This window comes from Accipiter gentilis, chromosome Z (assembly GCF_929443795.1).
Source record: "Accipiter gentilis chromosome Z, bAccGen1.1, whole genome shotgun sequence".
Taxonomy (NCBI): domain Eukaryota; kingdom Metazoa; phylum Chordata; class Aves; order Accipitriformes; family Accipitridae; genus Astur; species Astur gentilis.
This window is the reverse complement of record NC_064919.1, coordinates 29,291,131-29,306,428: the sequence shown is the minus strand read 5'-3', so window position 1 is coordinate 29,306,428 and position 15,298 is coordinate 29,291,131. Positions and strand designations below refer to the sequence as shown.

The 15,298-nt window shown below is 42.9% G+C and overlaps 2 protein-coding genes across 15 annotated transcripts in view; one reads left to right on the top strand and one right to left on the bottom strand.

The window, feature by feature from the left end:
• The window catches only part of GIN1 (gypsy retrotransposon integrase 1), a 48,429-nt gene extending 43,274 nt beyond the window's left edge, over nt 1-5,155 (bottom strand). For 11 of the 12 annotated variants that reach the window (XM_049796351.1, XM_049796349.1, XM_049796346.1 and 8 more), the window contains exons 1-3: nt 5,043-5,155; nt 1,403-1,548; nt 310-503 (exon numbers count right to left, since the gene is read on the bottom strand). In XM_049796351.1, coding sequence (XP_049652308.1) covers nt 310-503; nt 1,403-1,541 — 333 coding nt within the window. In that variant the 5' untranslated portion in view covers nt 1,542-1,548; nt 5,043-5,155. The remainder of the gene's footprint in view (nt 1-309; nt 504-1,402; nt 1,549-5,042) is intronic. The other variant, XM_049796350.1, reaches the window with a different exon arrangement.
• Nucleotides 5,156-5,234: 79 nt separating this feature from the next.
• The window catches only part of PPIP5K2 (diphosphoinositol pentakisphosphate kinase 2), a 51,581-nt gene continuing 41,517 nt past the window's right edge, over nt 5,235-15,298 (top strand). For 2 of the 3 annotated variants that reach the window (XM_049796298.1, XM_049796300.1), the window contains exons 1-2: nt 6,350-6,553; nt 14,783-15,181. In XM_049796298.1, coding sequence (XP_049652255.1) covers nt 15,038-15,181 — 144 coding nt within the window. In that variant the 5' untranslated portion in view covers nt 6,350-6,553; nt 14,783-15,037. Of the gene's footprint in view, nt 5,327-6,349; nt 6,554-14,782; nt 15,182-15,298 lie in introns of those variants that run through there. The other variant, XM_049796299.1, reaches the window with a different exon arrangement.

Here is a 15,298-nt window from a genome sequence, read left to right as displayed (position 1 = left end):
TGCATCCTAACAAAGATATCCAAGACTCTTTGTAAAAGAAATCCCTTTCAAAGACCAGATGTGCCCTGCATACTTAAAAGCAACATGGCTCCCCACCACTGGGTAAAATACAGCAATATGCAAGCTACATGGTCAGTAGTAAAAGAAAAAGGAAACACTATACTTTGCCAAGACCTTTACATTTTGATTGTAAGCTTACGTTTCCTCATCAGGAAGCACTATGGGTGCTTGCTGTAACAAAGTCATATGATTACAAAACGTTTGTAACAGACTACATTAAAAAAACATCCTGCAGCTATGAGGCCATACCCACTGTTTGACATCATTTGTTACAGAGGTCCAGTAGTAATTAGATTCCACTAAAGTTAGCGTCCTTGATATGCCATGATGAGTACCAGCAGCATTTTCGTGGCATTTCTCAAGCACCTTTTTCTTCTCTTCATCTGAAACAATTACCAGGCGCATTTGTTTTCTGTCTTTTCCGACATAGAACAATTTATTTTCTGAAAGAAGAAAAGTACCAGCAAATTATATGCAAGTGTTTTGTCTTTTGTTTAGTTTACTGAACTAATGGGCACAATTTGGTACAGAATTTATTAAATCAACTTCAATTCACTTCTGTGTAAATGTAGCTTTTTGTTTACAAATGTGTTAATTATTTCCTCCAAAGAGCCAATTGTTCACCTATGTCTATTTATTAATCTGGACATGAGGCCTTACAAGGGCAGGTCAGAATGCAAACAATGTTCCCACAGGAAGCCTGACTGAAACACAACCTAATGCCAGGGGTGGGAAGGGGAGGTAGGACGCATTATTAGACTTACTGTCTGCCTGCCAGCAACCTGACATTGCAATTTGCAGCTTTAACTCCTCCCTGCCTCCACTATACATAGACTTGGCAGGTTTGATGGGATTAAGAGAGCACAGCACACTACAAAGGCTCATATACCTCCTTACAGGGATGCAATAAAGCTGGGAAGGGCTGGGAGGCTCTGTGGGGACAGATGGTAAAGCCATCCTTGTACTTCTGCCCAGCCACACACAGCATTCTCCAGACGGGTCCAAGCATTCCTTGTCTACAGCTGCAGATCTGGATTTCCCTTTCTGTAGTTCTTTGAATTATGGATTGCAATGGCTATGCATTTCTGCAGTATCTAGAACAAGGTTTGGCTTTGAGATATGTATCTAAACCCCTCCTGGAAAGGACTAAAATAGATTGAGTTTGCATTTCTGGAAACATCCTGTTATATATTAACAAGGGTTAAGCAGAGTGATTGTTTCTTAGAGAATGTGTATTAAAATCATAGTATGCTGCAGAGCAAGATCCCACTTTCTTTTATTTGCATCAGCAGATCTTCACCCAAAAATCTATTTTCAGAGCAGTTTCAGAGAATATTTTTACCTTTGAAAACAAATTTTTTGGCTGCTCTCCTGATTCCACTTCTTTCACTTGATAATGTTGTGGGATGATACTCCCCTGTTCGCTTGTAGTATGCAATCTGCTTCAGGTGGAGCCCACCATTTTTTCCACTACGGACCATTGCTAACCTGAACAAAATACACAGTATTTGTTAGATGGAGTAACTGTCAGAGAAGCACATCTTCATTTTTTACTGGTTTCTTTGTAGTTCAGAGGTATCCTGATAATGTAGCACCTCAGAGAATGTTACACCATCTACTGCCCTGCTCTTGATAGCCCCATGCTATCAACTTAATAAGGAACACTGCTTGACACACTAACTTTGTTCTATGCAAAATTGTTTTTGTCAACCTATATTTTAAAACTTTCAAGCAGTGGGGACTTCCACTATATTCATTGGACAAGGGTAAAAATGAGACCAGAGAGAAAGAAATTGGTCTTCTCATTATTAAACATTTGGATAGCTCTCAAATGCAGGCGTGCTAGAGATCAGATGTGTCCAAATATCCACCCTAGATGGAAAAAAAACCCACAGACAAATAGAAAAAAACAACTCCTCAGACAGAAACTGACAGAAGTTTATTTTGTTCATTAATTCATCTGACAATTAGATTCTGAAGTCCCAAACCAGACTCTGCATGTAAGGTAGCAATTCATTCGCTGACACAGGCTGACTGCTCTGTTCACATTAATAAACTAAAATATCATTAGTAAAATGCATCGTTGGTACAGGAGAAGTTTGGGTCTAGCAAAAATAGCATCAAAATAATTAGCAATTAATGACAAGCTGAAATATTCACAGGCAGAAATAATATTCATGCAGGACCTATGTGACTGCAGTGATTTTTATTTTTTTTTTCCAAGATCTGTTCCAGCAGAAGTGAAGATGTAGCTGGAACAGCAGTTTCATCCTGCTCTAATTGATGTCTACAAGGGCAGGATCAGGACTGGGGTCTGCCATGTCATAATTTTTTAATGAATGCTGGTTATCCACATCATTAAGCAAATTTCTTCCTTATCCTGCCAGTGTCCAAAGACCAGACAATGTGACAACACATAGCCTTCTAAAAAGAGTAATCAGTTTGTCTACCATACCTGTTAAGCGGCATGTAATTATGGGGAAGTGACAGTATCCAGCCATTCTGGAATTCATGCTATCTCATTATATGATGTTATTTGAAAGCCAGATGTGTGAGTCAGGATGTTTATTTTTCAATTTATAGATTCTCACCTACCTTTACTATACTGAGGGTGGGAAGGAGGTAAAGAGCGATTATGCCTGCTTTTATTCACCCCATTCCTCCCAGAAAATAAAATGCTGTACATTATTTATAGAATATCGTATTCTACATATACAGCTGGGCTAAACATTGCTGTGTTATCAATGTCAAATGCACGCCAGGAAATTCACATTCAAATAGTGGCAAGACCTTTGCCCCACTGAATACTTAATTTTGCACAACCTAGAGCTGGCTTTCAAAAACAGCCAAGTCTCTTGCCATACAACGTTATTGGTTTAAAGTAAAATTCTCATACCCGAGAGAACTAGTACAGATAAACTTTTCACCACTACAATCCTGTCTGCAAGGAAGGAGTGGAGCCAGAACAGAGTAGTGTTTCTAGTGATCCTGGCTGGCACAGCAGTTTCTTATAAATTTACATCTGACAGGACAAGCCAAAGCACCCAGTGAGTTGGTAAACTGAATAACTAACAGCAGAAAGGAAGGTGAGGCTAACAGAAAAAAAAATGTGTTTCTGTTTTAAATAAGTGAATTAACTAGCATTTCTGACAGTAAATAGAGTACTGATGAAGGGCAATTAAAATCTCCTATCTGCCAGGGGCATGCATTTAAGCTTCATTCAAGGCTCTTCTGAAGGCCAGCACTGCAGTTACGCAAGCATAGCTGGAAGTCAAAACTAGCCCGGTATGATTTATCACTTAACCACTGGGATGACGGACCATTTTGGCTCAACACAGACTTTCACACATGACAAGAAAAGACATTCCAGAACAATCTTTATTTTTCCAGTACTTTTTGCTCATGAAACTCTTGCCTGAAACAATGAACATTCTTCATGGTTATCAATTCTAACAAAATGAAGCTGCACAACAGTAAGATACATCTGAGCAGGACCACAGCTTATACTTGGCTTAAGAGAAATTCTATCCTCATTCCTGCAATGGCTGTTTCTACTACAAAGGTCTGGAAGAACCTACATAAGCCAATGAAGAAGGACTGCATTATGTAGTATCCATATACATTTAATATATTTAGTAGGATCCTGATCCAGCAAACTGTTAAGTGCCTCAACAGTCTGCTGGATTGCTGTCTAAGAGGACAACATTAAATAAGCCTCTTTCCTGGATATTTAGTTTCCTATGTCACTACTCATAATATAGTTTGTTTGGCCTAATCTTTAAAAAAAACCCCACAAACCCAAACTGAAAATAACAAGTTACAAAATCTTCTGGTTTTATTATTTCAAATAAACCATATTACTCCAGATAATTCATATGCTGTCACTATAAATACTCATAATGTATCTGGTAGTCTGTAAAAATCAAAGACTTTTACAGTGACTGATCAATTCTTAATCCTTTGAAGCTGGAAAAGAATACACTGCTTGACAGTCAAGGAAAGTATTTCAGCAAAGAGAATGAAACTTCCATATAACCAGGGTTCTTCTTGCTTTAGCATGTTAGCCAAAGCAGTCGTACCTGCTAACACTTACCTATCCTACTTTTTAATGCCTCCCCCATCACAATCCTAACCGCAAAACTCTTTAAGTCCAGCTTTTTCTTACTTCCTCTATCTACAATTCCTACCAGAAAGACGAATTCCCTATGGCACCCTGAATGCACCTCTATGTTCTAACCGAAGTGCTTCCTGTAAATAAGACGGACACACTCGCCTATGTCCTTTCGCAAGCCTGAGCCATTTTTGACAGAGAGCCGTGCCACTTCAGAACACCCTCATTTCCAGGGTATCACTGCCTTCAAGCTTCACACCACCTAACAGGCCGTTGGCACCACGAGATCACACGCAGGCCTCGGTCTGGGTGGAAGCCGCACTGCAGATGACAACAGTGCTGCCTCAGAGGCGCGGGCGAGTAAATTAAACCACTGCCCTAAGCCCTGACCGCCGCCTCGCAAACACCCCTTCATCGTTTACTGCCACCGCCACACGCGGACAGACGAGGCGAGCAGGCCGGGCCCCCGCAGGACAGGCAGAGGGCCGGGGCCAGCGGAGGCGCGCGGGCAGGTGCGTCAGCCGTACCTCCCGGAAGCGTTTCCCCCGGGGAAGGCGTTCCGCCCGCCCTCAGCATCCTCCGGTCCGGCGGCCGCACTGGTCCCGTCCGCCGCCAAGACTACGGCCCCCAGCATGCAACGGGCCGCCCGGCGCGGCCGCCCGCCGTACCCCGGCCTCGCACGGCACGCTGGGAGCGGCAGTCCCGAGCCGCGGCCACGCGGCGCTGCAAGCCTCACGCATGCGCCAGGAGACGTCGACGCGATCTTTTTCCTCCCCCCCCTCCCCGCCGCCGATCCCCACCCCCCTCCTCTCGGCTACGCGGCGAGGTCGCTGGTACGTCGGGCGCGGCGGAAGAGCCCCCGGGCACGCACCTGATGCGGCAGAGGTACCGACACGGCCTGTCCCAGGGGCCGCAGCCCGCTGGCTCGACCTCTCCCCAGCCGGCTAACCGCAACGGCGGCCCTTGCGCCCCGAGACTTATGTGGCGCTCCCGGAAGTGGTGGGAGGGAAGGAGGGGGCGGGCCGCCGCGGGGGGGGGGGGCGGGGCGGCCCGCGCGGCGGCAGGCGGTGGCGGCGGCGGTGCCTCCTTCTCCTCCTCCTCCTCAATGGGACGTGAGGGCGCAGGCGGCGCCACGTGCGGCGGCGCCACGCGCAGGTGAGGCGGTTTCTCCCCGGTGCCGCTCGGGGCCTCCCCCTTCGCCTCCGCCATCCCCCAGCCGCACCGGCGGATGGGGAGGGTGGCGGCCGGATCGGCCCCGCCGGCCGCGCTCACCCTGCTAGATGGGGGGCGGCGGCGGATTGCGGCGGGGGGACGGACGGGGGGGGGGGGGGGGGTGTGCCGTGCCGTGCCGTGCCGTGCCGTGCCGTGCCGTGCCGTGCCGTGCCGTGCCGTGCCGTGCCGTGCCGTGCCGTGCCGTGCGTCGCCCCCCGCCCCGCCCCACCCCGCCCCACCCCGGGCAGCGGCGTGGGGGGGCGGCGGCGGTTGATGCTGTCCCGCGCGCCCAGCGCTCCCGCCCCCGTCCCCCAGCGCGAGGAGCCGGCGCCCGTTCCCGCCCTGGTAGCGGGCGGCGGGGCGGCGCCGGGGGCATCCGCGCTGCCTCCTGCCGCCTGTCGCCTGGGCTCCCCGGGGGGTGCCGGCGGGGCTCGGCGCGGCAGAAGGGAGGCAGGCGGGGTGCCTGCGGCGGCCGCGCCGCTGGCCGGCTACGCGGCGAGCGGGAGCTCCCGTGAGAAGCGGTGTCGGGCCAGGCGGCATCTTCCTCCTGTGGTGGGTGGGAGTCGCTTGGCCGGCTCCGGCTCCGGCGCCAGGGCCTGGCGGCCGGGCGGGCAAACCCCCTTCTCGTCCGCTTTTGTCTTCCGCGCAGACCTAAATCGTGCTGCTCGGTAAGCTGCAACCACCAGAAAAACTTGGTGGGCACGGCCAGTAAGCACATCTAGCTTTCTGCCTCATTTTGCGGCTTATTCTGATCTCGGAAACGGTTTTACTGAAATAGCAGTGACGTGAGTTTGCAGCCCGCTGTGCTCTCTGAACGGCAGGTGACACATTCTCACTACAAAGAAGTAGATGGGGTGAAAGGCAGTGCTCCTGAACGGGAGTCGGGGGGTGATAAGACACCTCTTAAACCACTGCATTTGGGGCACTCGTTTAACATCCCAAAAAGCTGATGATAAATTCAGTGCAAAATTAGTTGAGGCAAGGAAGATTGCTATCTACAGTGTAATCAAGCCGGGGAAGAAAAGCAGCCGCAGTCCCAGAGCTGAGAATTGGTTACATAGTAACCAGAAAATAACCTGTGGGGAGCTGAGGTGGGCCAGATGTGTAGTAGAGTGGCTTCTCTTTGTTCTAGTGGTGTTCTCCTGAACCCGGGGACTTCACTGAGTACTGGTAAGCTTCGAATATGTGGGGTTTCTGGCACTTTTATTGTTGCCCTGTAGTAGTTGATTTCATGTTTAGCCACTCTCCTCACACAAGCAGGAAGACTGGGGCAGATCAGTATCGCAACCACAGTGAAGTAAGTGGTTTCCTTTCTCATCCAAACCACTCCTATCTGCTGCCCTAAGCTGAAACGCTGCTCTTCACAGTTGTTTGTTACAGTATTTCTGCAGTATGTTGCATCTTTCTTTCCAAGTGTTGTTTACTTTCATCAATTTTAAGCTGCTCAGTTTCCATTTTTTCCGCATACCTTCTGCATCATTTTTCTACTCTAGTCGTAAGCCAAACTTTTTTTTTTTTTTTTGTCTAGGGTATCAAAATGCCCATAGACTCTTCCTTTGTTTCGGTGCACAAGTGTTGATTCAACCAATAACAAAACTATTCTGGCTATGTAGAACTGGTTTTGGCATAAGGATTTGGCTGATGTAATATGCCTCTTTTATGGTTCAATATGTGAGAAATATGAGTTTTTATACTTGTTGGCTTGCCTTGATTGGCTTATTCCTTCTGTGGAATAGAGTTTCGTCCTTATGGCAGTTGTGGTTAGAACAGATCAGGCTTCCAGAAGCTGAGCCTAATGAACTTTGGTACAGAATTTTTTGCAAAAACTTTCTCATCTGTGCAAAAACTTTCTCATCTCTACAAAGCTGAAGTAACAAGTTCTTTGTGAGAATTTGGAGAAGCTGTTTTGACATCTTTGAGTGGGATCTCTAAAACTTTGGAAACCAGCCTTTCTTAAAACATTCAAGCTTGCCACAAATGAAGATGTCTTTATGTGATGTGTTTGACAAGGTTTGATTTAGAAGGGAACTTGGAGGTTAATGAATGTGAAGGTTATCTGTTCCATGGGTGTACAGGAGACACTTGTAACACATGCCAGATGTCAGTTTATAGTAGTGTTTGTCAGTTTAAAAAAAATACTGCCTTCCTATCTTGAAGGGAAGACAGTGACACTTACCAGACAGAGTTTTTCTAGACTTTTAAGGTTGTTCTGACACTTCTGTTGAAGGATAGTAATGGTTCATTTTGCAGTTTATGACTGCTAAAGGGTTGGAAGATGCCCTGTGATAGTGCAGTGTTTGGGGCTAAAACTCAGAGTTTTAGCAGATGTCATTACACGTGCTGAAAAGTCACATTTCTGCTGGTGAGATATTAGAGAAAGATAAGTCCTGTGAGCAAAGAATTTCGTAAGGGAAAGAAGCATTGAGAAGTTATTTAAGTTTGGTAATTCTAAATGACTGGAAATATTTTACTTAACTAACTGTATAATTACTAGGAAAGAAACCAGACATGAGGAAATCAGACAAGTCATTACTGTTTGAAAACTATAACAGTTGTGCTTTAAGACTAGAAATTTCATTCACCAACAACCTAAAAGGCATGTCTTTCCTCACTGCAAAGCTGGTTCAGCTTTGCACATGGCACAGTACAACTCTTGAGTTTTTAGTCCCCTGTAATATGGAGGATCAGATTGAAGTCTTACATTAGGCACAAACATTTGGGTGACATAGTTCTTGGAAGATGATTCAGGTCCATGGGAGAAGATTTAGGCAGCTGCAGTTAGTTGGCTAGCCTAGCTAGCAAAGCCTTGCCATGTAAACCCAATACAAGCATTTATCTTGCGGCTCCTCTTCATTCTTCAGAATGTTTCTTCAGGTCTCAGCAGACCAAAACTGAAAGGTGAGTCTGTTTTGGGCTGGGAGCTACTATAATTTTTCTGGTGTAGTAATGCATAAAATACTACACAGTAATGCTTTTGGAACAACGTACAAAATACTCGCAGTGTTCCTGCAAACAGAAAGTACTTAGCATATTCACAGTTCTCATTTGGCATAGATTATGGATCTTCATCTGACAGTCTGAGAGCTGTGCTTGGCTTGTAGGCACAACCAAGTGAATGGCTAAAAGCAACAAATAAAGGCTACTTTTCATCATCTCTTTTGGGAAGTTCTTGTCATGTCATCGCCTCCTGACAGATTTTGGAGACTACCCTACTCCATTGACTGTAATGGAGGAGATTAGGACTAGCAGGTAGAGCTCATAGTGGTGGCACACTGGACTGGGAGTCTAGGTGGGACAAAATGGTGCAGCATTCTTGATGTGGGAAGAGTAAGGTAGTAAAGGCGCAGCTGTCTCTGTGCTGGAGTGCAGTGGAGCAAGTTGTGGTGGAGTCCTGGAAGAATCTGGGAGGAGGGTGAGTGGGTTGCAGCCCCCTGGCTGGAGCAGATCAAGTCAGCTGCTTTTGAATGGAGTAGAGGGGGAAAGAAGGGTTGTTTTTATTTTATTCAATCCCTATGTGGATGCCTACTGCTTTTGGCTCATGCCTCACTGCCTGCCAGTGGAGAGGGGAATGTGCTCTGCCTTCTTCTGATACTTTGCAGATTACCTATCTTGATTGGGGGGGAAGAGCAGACTAAATCTTGCATCTGGTTTTCTGTGAAAATACTTACAGAATGAAAAAGGAACTTTGGAAAAGCTTGTGTAATGATGGGGGAAGTTGTTAAGTGTATTGTGAAATCTAGAGTTAGTTTAATGCAAGATCATAGTGGGTGACAGTTCCTGTAATGCTGTGTAGTGTAGCCTTCATAATTGCAACTTTTTCCTTTGCTACCTTTTTTAGCCGATTTCTTGTCTGTTCTGCTGTACATCAGCACAATTCCTTGCCTTCTGTTATTGAGCAGAACTGAGTTACAGAATATGGTGATAAACTTCTTAAGGCTGTTGTTGAAGTTTGTATTTGATGAGGAGAGCTAAAGGCTTTTCCCAGTTTCATGTTTCTTAATCAGCCTGTTGTACCACTGGACCTTGTAAATTCCAGTAATTACTGGAAACCTTTATATCCCTTTGTATTTTCTGTGATTATTGTTTCCTTTGGTTTGGGTTGGGTTTTGGTTTTTTGTTGTTGTTGTTGCTGTGCACAAAGTATTATCAGGCTAAAACTGTAACATTCTTTGTGATTGAGGGGTATTGGGATAGAGCTGCTCTACATTTTTTTTAGATTTAGTCCATCTCAGTAATGGGCTGACAGCTGCTACTTACCACCTCACAGGATGTATGGTAGAACAGAACACAGCTGTGTGTGAATATTAATGTTTTGTATTACTGACTACATGACACAGTAAACATTGACTATTTAAGTAAGTTGCAGAGGATATGTATCTTTTGCTCTGTGAGGTACAGCAATAAACAAGTCGTGTATGGTTTGCTTACAAGTATTGTCTTCAGCAGCTTTTGTGTGGACATCCTTTCCCCCTTTCTGCCTTCTGCCTGTCCTGTATTCTTTCTCTTCCTGGTCATCTGTCAGACCTGATGAAATGCTATTCCTGAGCATGAGCCCTGTTAGTAGTTCTAGAGTCTCACATTTAAATCCAAAGTATTACCAAGTTTCTTTGAATTGTCTGTGGAAAGGTGTTACACATTCACACAGAGCACTTGGGATTGCAGTTGCTGCTGTCAGGTCTCTCAGAGTTGAGACTCTGCTGGTTCTTTCTTCTTCCCTTCTCCCCTTTGCTTCACCCTTGCCCCCTCCCCATACTTTCTGCTCCACCAGCAACCCAACAAACTGGCTGTCTTTGGTGGTTTGTTACACCGTAAATCATGTTGCAGAACTGGAATTTTAAAACAGCAGGAGTGAGGCAAACTTTTTTGCTGTTAAATGTACTGTTAATGAAAATGTTAGGTAAAGCAGTTCTAGCAGGAAGATGTTGAAAGCTTTTTGTCATCTCATGTAGACTATCTGAAAAATTGCTATTAAAATCATTTGGGTTTTAACTACTTAATTTGGATTGGAGGAAGCTGGTAACAGATGCAGTTTGAATATACCTACAGCAGTAAGAACTGAAACTTTAAAAGGAGCAATATAGAGGGACGGTGCAGGGGTGTGGGTTGTTTTGTTATTGTTAGGTATATATATGTACAGAATCATGTAACAGATGAGCAACACTTAATGCTTCTTGTACAGTTACCAGTTTGCTAAATTCCACAATGAAAATGTCACAAAGTGTTTTGTAGTTGTTTTGTTAGAATGGCATTTCTAAGAGTTGTCTTCCTGAGTGGTTCATGATTTAGAAATATTTTATAGCAATTTAATGTATGATGTGGGTGGTTTTTTTCCTTGAGATAACAGATAAGAAGCATTTTTACTCTAGTTTTGTTCCATTAGTTTCCATCAGAGTACTGTAGAGCCAGTGTGTATTTGTTCTTCTGATAGCTGTAGCGACACAGAAGAAAACCTGGTGAAATGCTGTTTATACAGGAGTTGTATATGTTTTTATTAATATTCAGAACATGGCTGTTAAAACTTTGAGCCCCTTTTACATGACTGTTCAGACCACTGCTGTTAAGTTGAGCTGATTTGTTGCTGACAGTTACCGGCATGCTAATCTTTATGGTCTAAGTAAATATGGGAAACACTAGGGTTGAATTCCTGAGCTGCTGAAACATGTGGAATGGGGACAGGAAAACTGTGGGAATATCTCTTAACACTTAGTAAGGTCTACATTTTGGCTTATTCTTTTGGAATATATTTATGGAATTCTTTTAGAGTATACTTGTGGAAATGGAGAAGTGTTCTGTTAGAAAAAATGTCTGTAGTACACCACTGGAGTGAACAGTGGACTTGGAGTCCTTAGCAGGCTACCAAAAGCTATGATTCAAATACAGCCCTATTTGTATGTTAATATTTTCTGTGTGTCATTTTGTATATTTAGAATGTTATTTTGTATACCTTCCACTAATAAGTGATAATAATATCAGTTAAACTTAAGGCTTTTTACTTCTCCTTTGCAGTGCACTATTTTAGTGCTATCTAACTTATTAGGGAGAAACTGAGATGAGTTTATTTTAAGACGAGAATGTAAAATTAGCAGATTTACTCTTGTCTTTAAACATTTTTCCCCCACTTTTTTTTTGGCCAAGACATATGTGGTGGTCATGAATAGGAAGTTTTAGGACAGGCACAATGAACAGGCCATACATTTGGTTGAAAGTCTTTTTAAGAAACAACACTGTTAGTTAAATTATATTTTTCAAAAATAGCAGAGATTTTTTTATCTGTAAGTTGTAAAACAGAAGCCTTATGTAACAGTTGAGGGAACATAGTCTAATTAATTTTACCTGGAAAGGTCATTGCACAGTAGGAGATTGTTGCCTGGATATTCTTGATGCTATCTCTTTGGAAATCTGTCACTGTATATTCCAACATGAAGCTTTGGGGTTTGTCTTGCTTACACCCAATCTTCTGTGGCTGAGGCATGCATGTAACCTTCTAATCTTTACTGTCTGCTGAAGTTTGTGGTGATGCACCAAGTACAAGAGGATCTAACAAAGAGCCTCCCTGCCCCTATATTGCTGCTGCTGCTGCCTCACTTCTTAATGCCCCTGGAGCAGGGGCAGCAAGATGGAATTCTGCATAGGGTACCACGTGTTAGAAGTTCCTGCCCCAGAAGTACTGTCGATGGTGATGGGAGAAAGACAGCTCCATCTTCTTGCTCTGTCACTTACTATTTCTCTTTCATGTACAACTTGAGAACTACGTTTTTATCCAAGAACGGTCTTTTTTACATTTTACATTTTTTTACATCAGATAACTGTACATGTTTTTAGGAGACTTGTGTAAGTTGTTTACTGTAGTTGCAGTCACATACTCTAATATTTTTCTTTCCATGTCTCTTTTCCTGGACTCTTCTTATTTCACACACCACAAGAAAGAAGGGGATTCCTCAGTTTTTATAGTAGCCAAAGGGTTTGGAGGGAAAGAATTTTTAGTTCCTGTCTCTGAAAGCATTTATTCTAAAAAATAAACAATTTTTTCCCTATATCCTGACTCAAATTTATGCTAATGACAGTAGCTTACAGCATCTGCTGGCTGGGAGATAAGCTGGTAACCATCAGCAGTCAGAACACCAATTCATATGCAATTCAATGAGTCCATGCAGTAGTTTACAAGCCTGAAAATTGTCAGTAACTTTTCTTGATCCCATGTCTTTGGTCTTATTTTTACAAACTGCCTGAAAACTCTGATTCCCAGTCACAATAGCATGGAGTGGCAATCTAGCAATTCATCAGCCTTCAGATAGGTGAACAATGTAATAAATCTTGCAGAAAATAATCTGTTAACTCCAAGCAGACTATGTGACTGCTCCAAGTCTGTTTTCTGCAAGTGAAGCTCCACTTGACAGGTCTACTTGCTGCCAATAACACCAACACTGTCCAGATTCTTGAATTAGGAAGGTAGAAAACCACTAAGTTTCAGATAGGTTTGCTAGGGAATTAAGCTTGTCACGTTATATCTTTGTGTCATTTGTAGACAAATATGTTATGCTTTCCCTTCAGTCTTTATTTGTACGGTTTCTACTTGCTTTGAGAAGTAATCACTTCAGGTTAGAGAGACTCAGGTAGTGCCAGAGATCCTCATGAAATAACTAGTCATTAATTGCACATAAAGTTCACAACTGCTGCTGCTCCTCTCACAAATTGCACTACAGTAATAGGTAGGGGAAAGAAAGTTTAAAAAAACCTCTTTTGATGACCTCCTGCTTATCTGCTTCAAGTGCTTGCTTTTCCTTCTTTATGGGAAAACCGTAGGTTTTAAAAAGCTGTTAAGACAGTTGTTTCTGATTTACAGAATTTGGGTGGTGGGAGGGGAAGCTGATGCAAGAGGAAGTGTTAAACTTCATTTTCAGGCTTTACCAGTGTATGTTGGCAATAACCTCTGCCTTTCTGAAGCTTGCTAGAAATAGGATTTGGAAAGCTTGCTTTCTTAACCCTGTCATAAACAGGATTAATTTATCTCAATACCTAATTTCTAACTCTCATGGGAGAAAGAGGAATTAGGTGTTTGAAATTTCATTTTGTTCTTGTTGCTTGAAGGACATATGGCTGCAATTTCACATTCTAAGAGAAGGTAATTTTTCATTAGTGGAATGGAAGGAGAGCAGATACGTAACAAATACATTTAAGAAATGAATCTTTCTAATCTTCTGCTGTCACTCCAGGATCCTTACATGTCTGTTGCTCGGACCTTAGCTTCAGCTTCTGGATCTGAAACAGCTGTATTGTTTACCCACGCCTAACCTATTGCTCTCTGACTTAGATTCTTTCTGGGTAACTTTTGCTCTATTTACCATTCTTTTTCACAGGAAGCTCAATGGTTGATCAATCTCCACTGGGAATTTACTATTGCTTCACTTAGTTCATAGAACAGCCAAACTTATTCTGACAGATATTTAAAGATAAATTCAGTTCTGCTGAGACATCATTGTTGAGTGGCACTTACATAATGATCTGACTAAAAAAACAACTTAACCTAAAGCATTTGATCGGCTGAGCTTTTAAACAAGTAACTGCTTATTAATTTTCTTAGTAATAATGGATTATAATTAATGGTATAAAGCCATGCACAATTTACAGCAAGAACAGTTACCTAGGTAAAACAACAGAAAACTGAGCTCTGAGTCTCTGTTTCTGCATGCAAGTTATTTGGCCAAGATATTATTTTCACATGACTGGTTAAAAGGGTACAATATGTGTTCACTTCACTGGTATGTTAGTGCTTAGAAGTACTTTGGACAGAAGGCAGTGCTAGTGTACATCTCTGTAAATATAAATTTTTCAGTGTGAAAATAAAGCAATGCATTGCTGGAAATAAATAAGCAAACATCAAGCTGGCACATACATTCTGCTTTCACACTGAAGAGTCCCTCAGTTTTTGAAAGAATAGGTTTCTATTTAAGAATAGTCCTAATGGAGGCTTTATCGTTTTCATTAGCATTTTTGTCTGTGTGCCATTGCCATTTGATCAGGAAACTTTTGGGGGGAAATCACAAATATTGGAGAAGATTTTTGTTGTTTCATTTTTTGTATAAAAGATATATTCTGCACTTTACCCTTCTTAAGTTAGGAAAAAAAATGCATTTGACAGTTTTTACTTTGCTGAGTTACATCATCTATATTTAGAATGTCTGCATCAGTAGTTTGAAAATATCTTGAAATTTTTCCCCCTGCTCTAAACATACATGTGAAAGTGTAGACTGTGTAGTGTGCAGTTTTATTTCTGATGCTTTGCTCAGAGGTATGTAAATGTCCAAACAGTTTTTCTAAATGAGAAGGCTTTGGTTTTATATGCCTTGGCATCAAGTGTTTTTTCTTTTTGTTTTTTGTTTGTTTGGATATTTCTTTTAGGTTAAAAAGTTGTATCATCTCAGGGAAGCAGTAGCCTATTGTGGGTTTCTTGGAGCAGCAACTCAGACCAATAATGAGCAGATGATACCAGTTAAATCACGTCTGGCAGACAACATCATCACAGTGGCAACACCGCACAAGCAACATCAAAGAGCAGGGGACTCTTGTGTTCCCGAGTCAGTGGGAAACATGCCCAGTATCTCAGCTGCCAAAGTGGCTGCAGTTTCTACATAGATCTCTATAGATCTTGTAACCATGTCTGTTACTACAACAGCGAATGATCCTCCTAGATTCTTTGTGGGTGGAGAAGATGGAGAAGAATTATTGGATTCAGCCAGATCTACAGATTATGAACACTTCTACGACCATGGGGAAGAAGAGGAGGAAGAGTATGACTCTGTATGTACTGTAGGGACATGTGTGTACCATTCCGTGTGTTTTCTAGCATTATTTTACTTTGAAATGGTATTAGATCACAAAAGTAATATTGAAATGGTGTTCTGAATTGGGAAATTG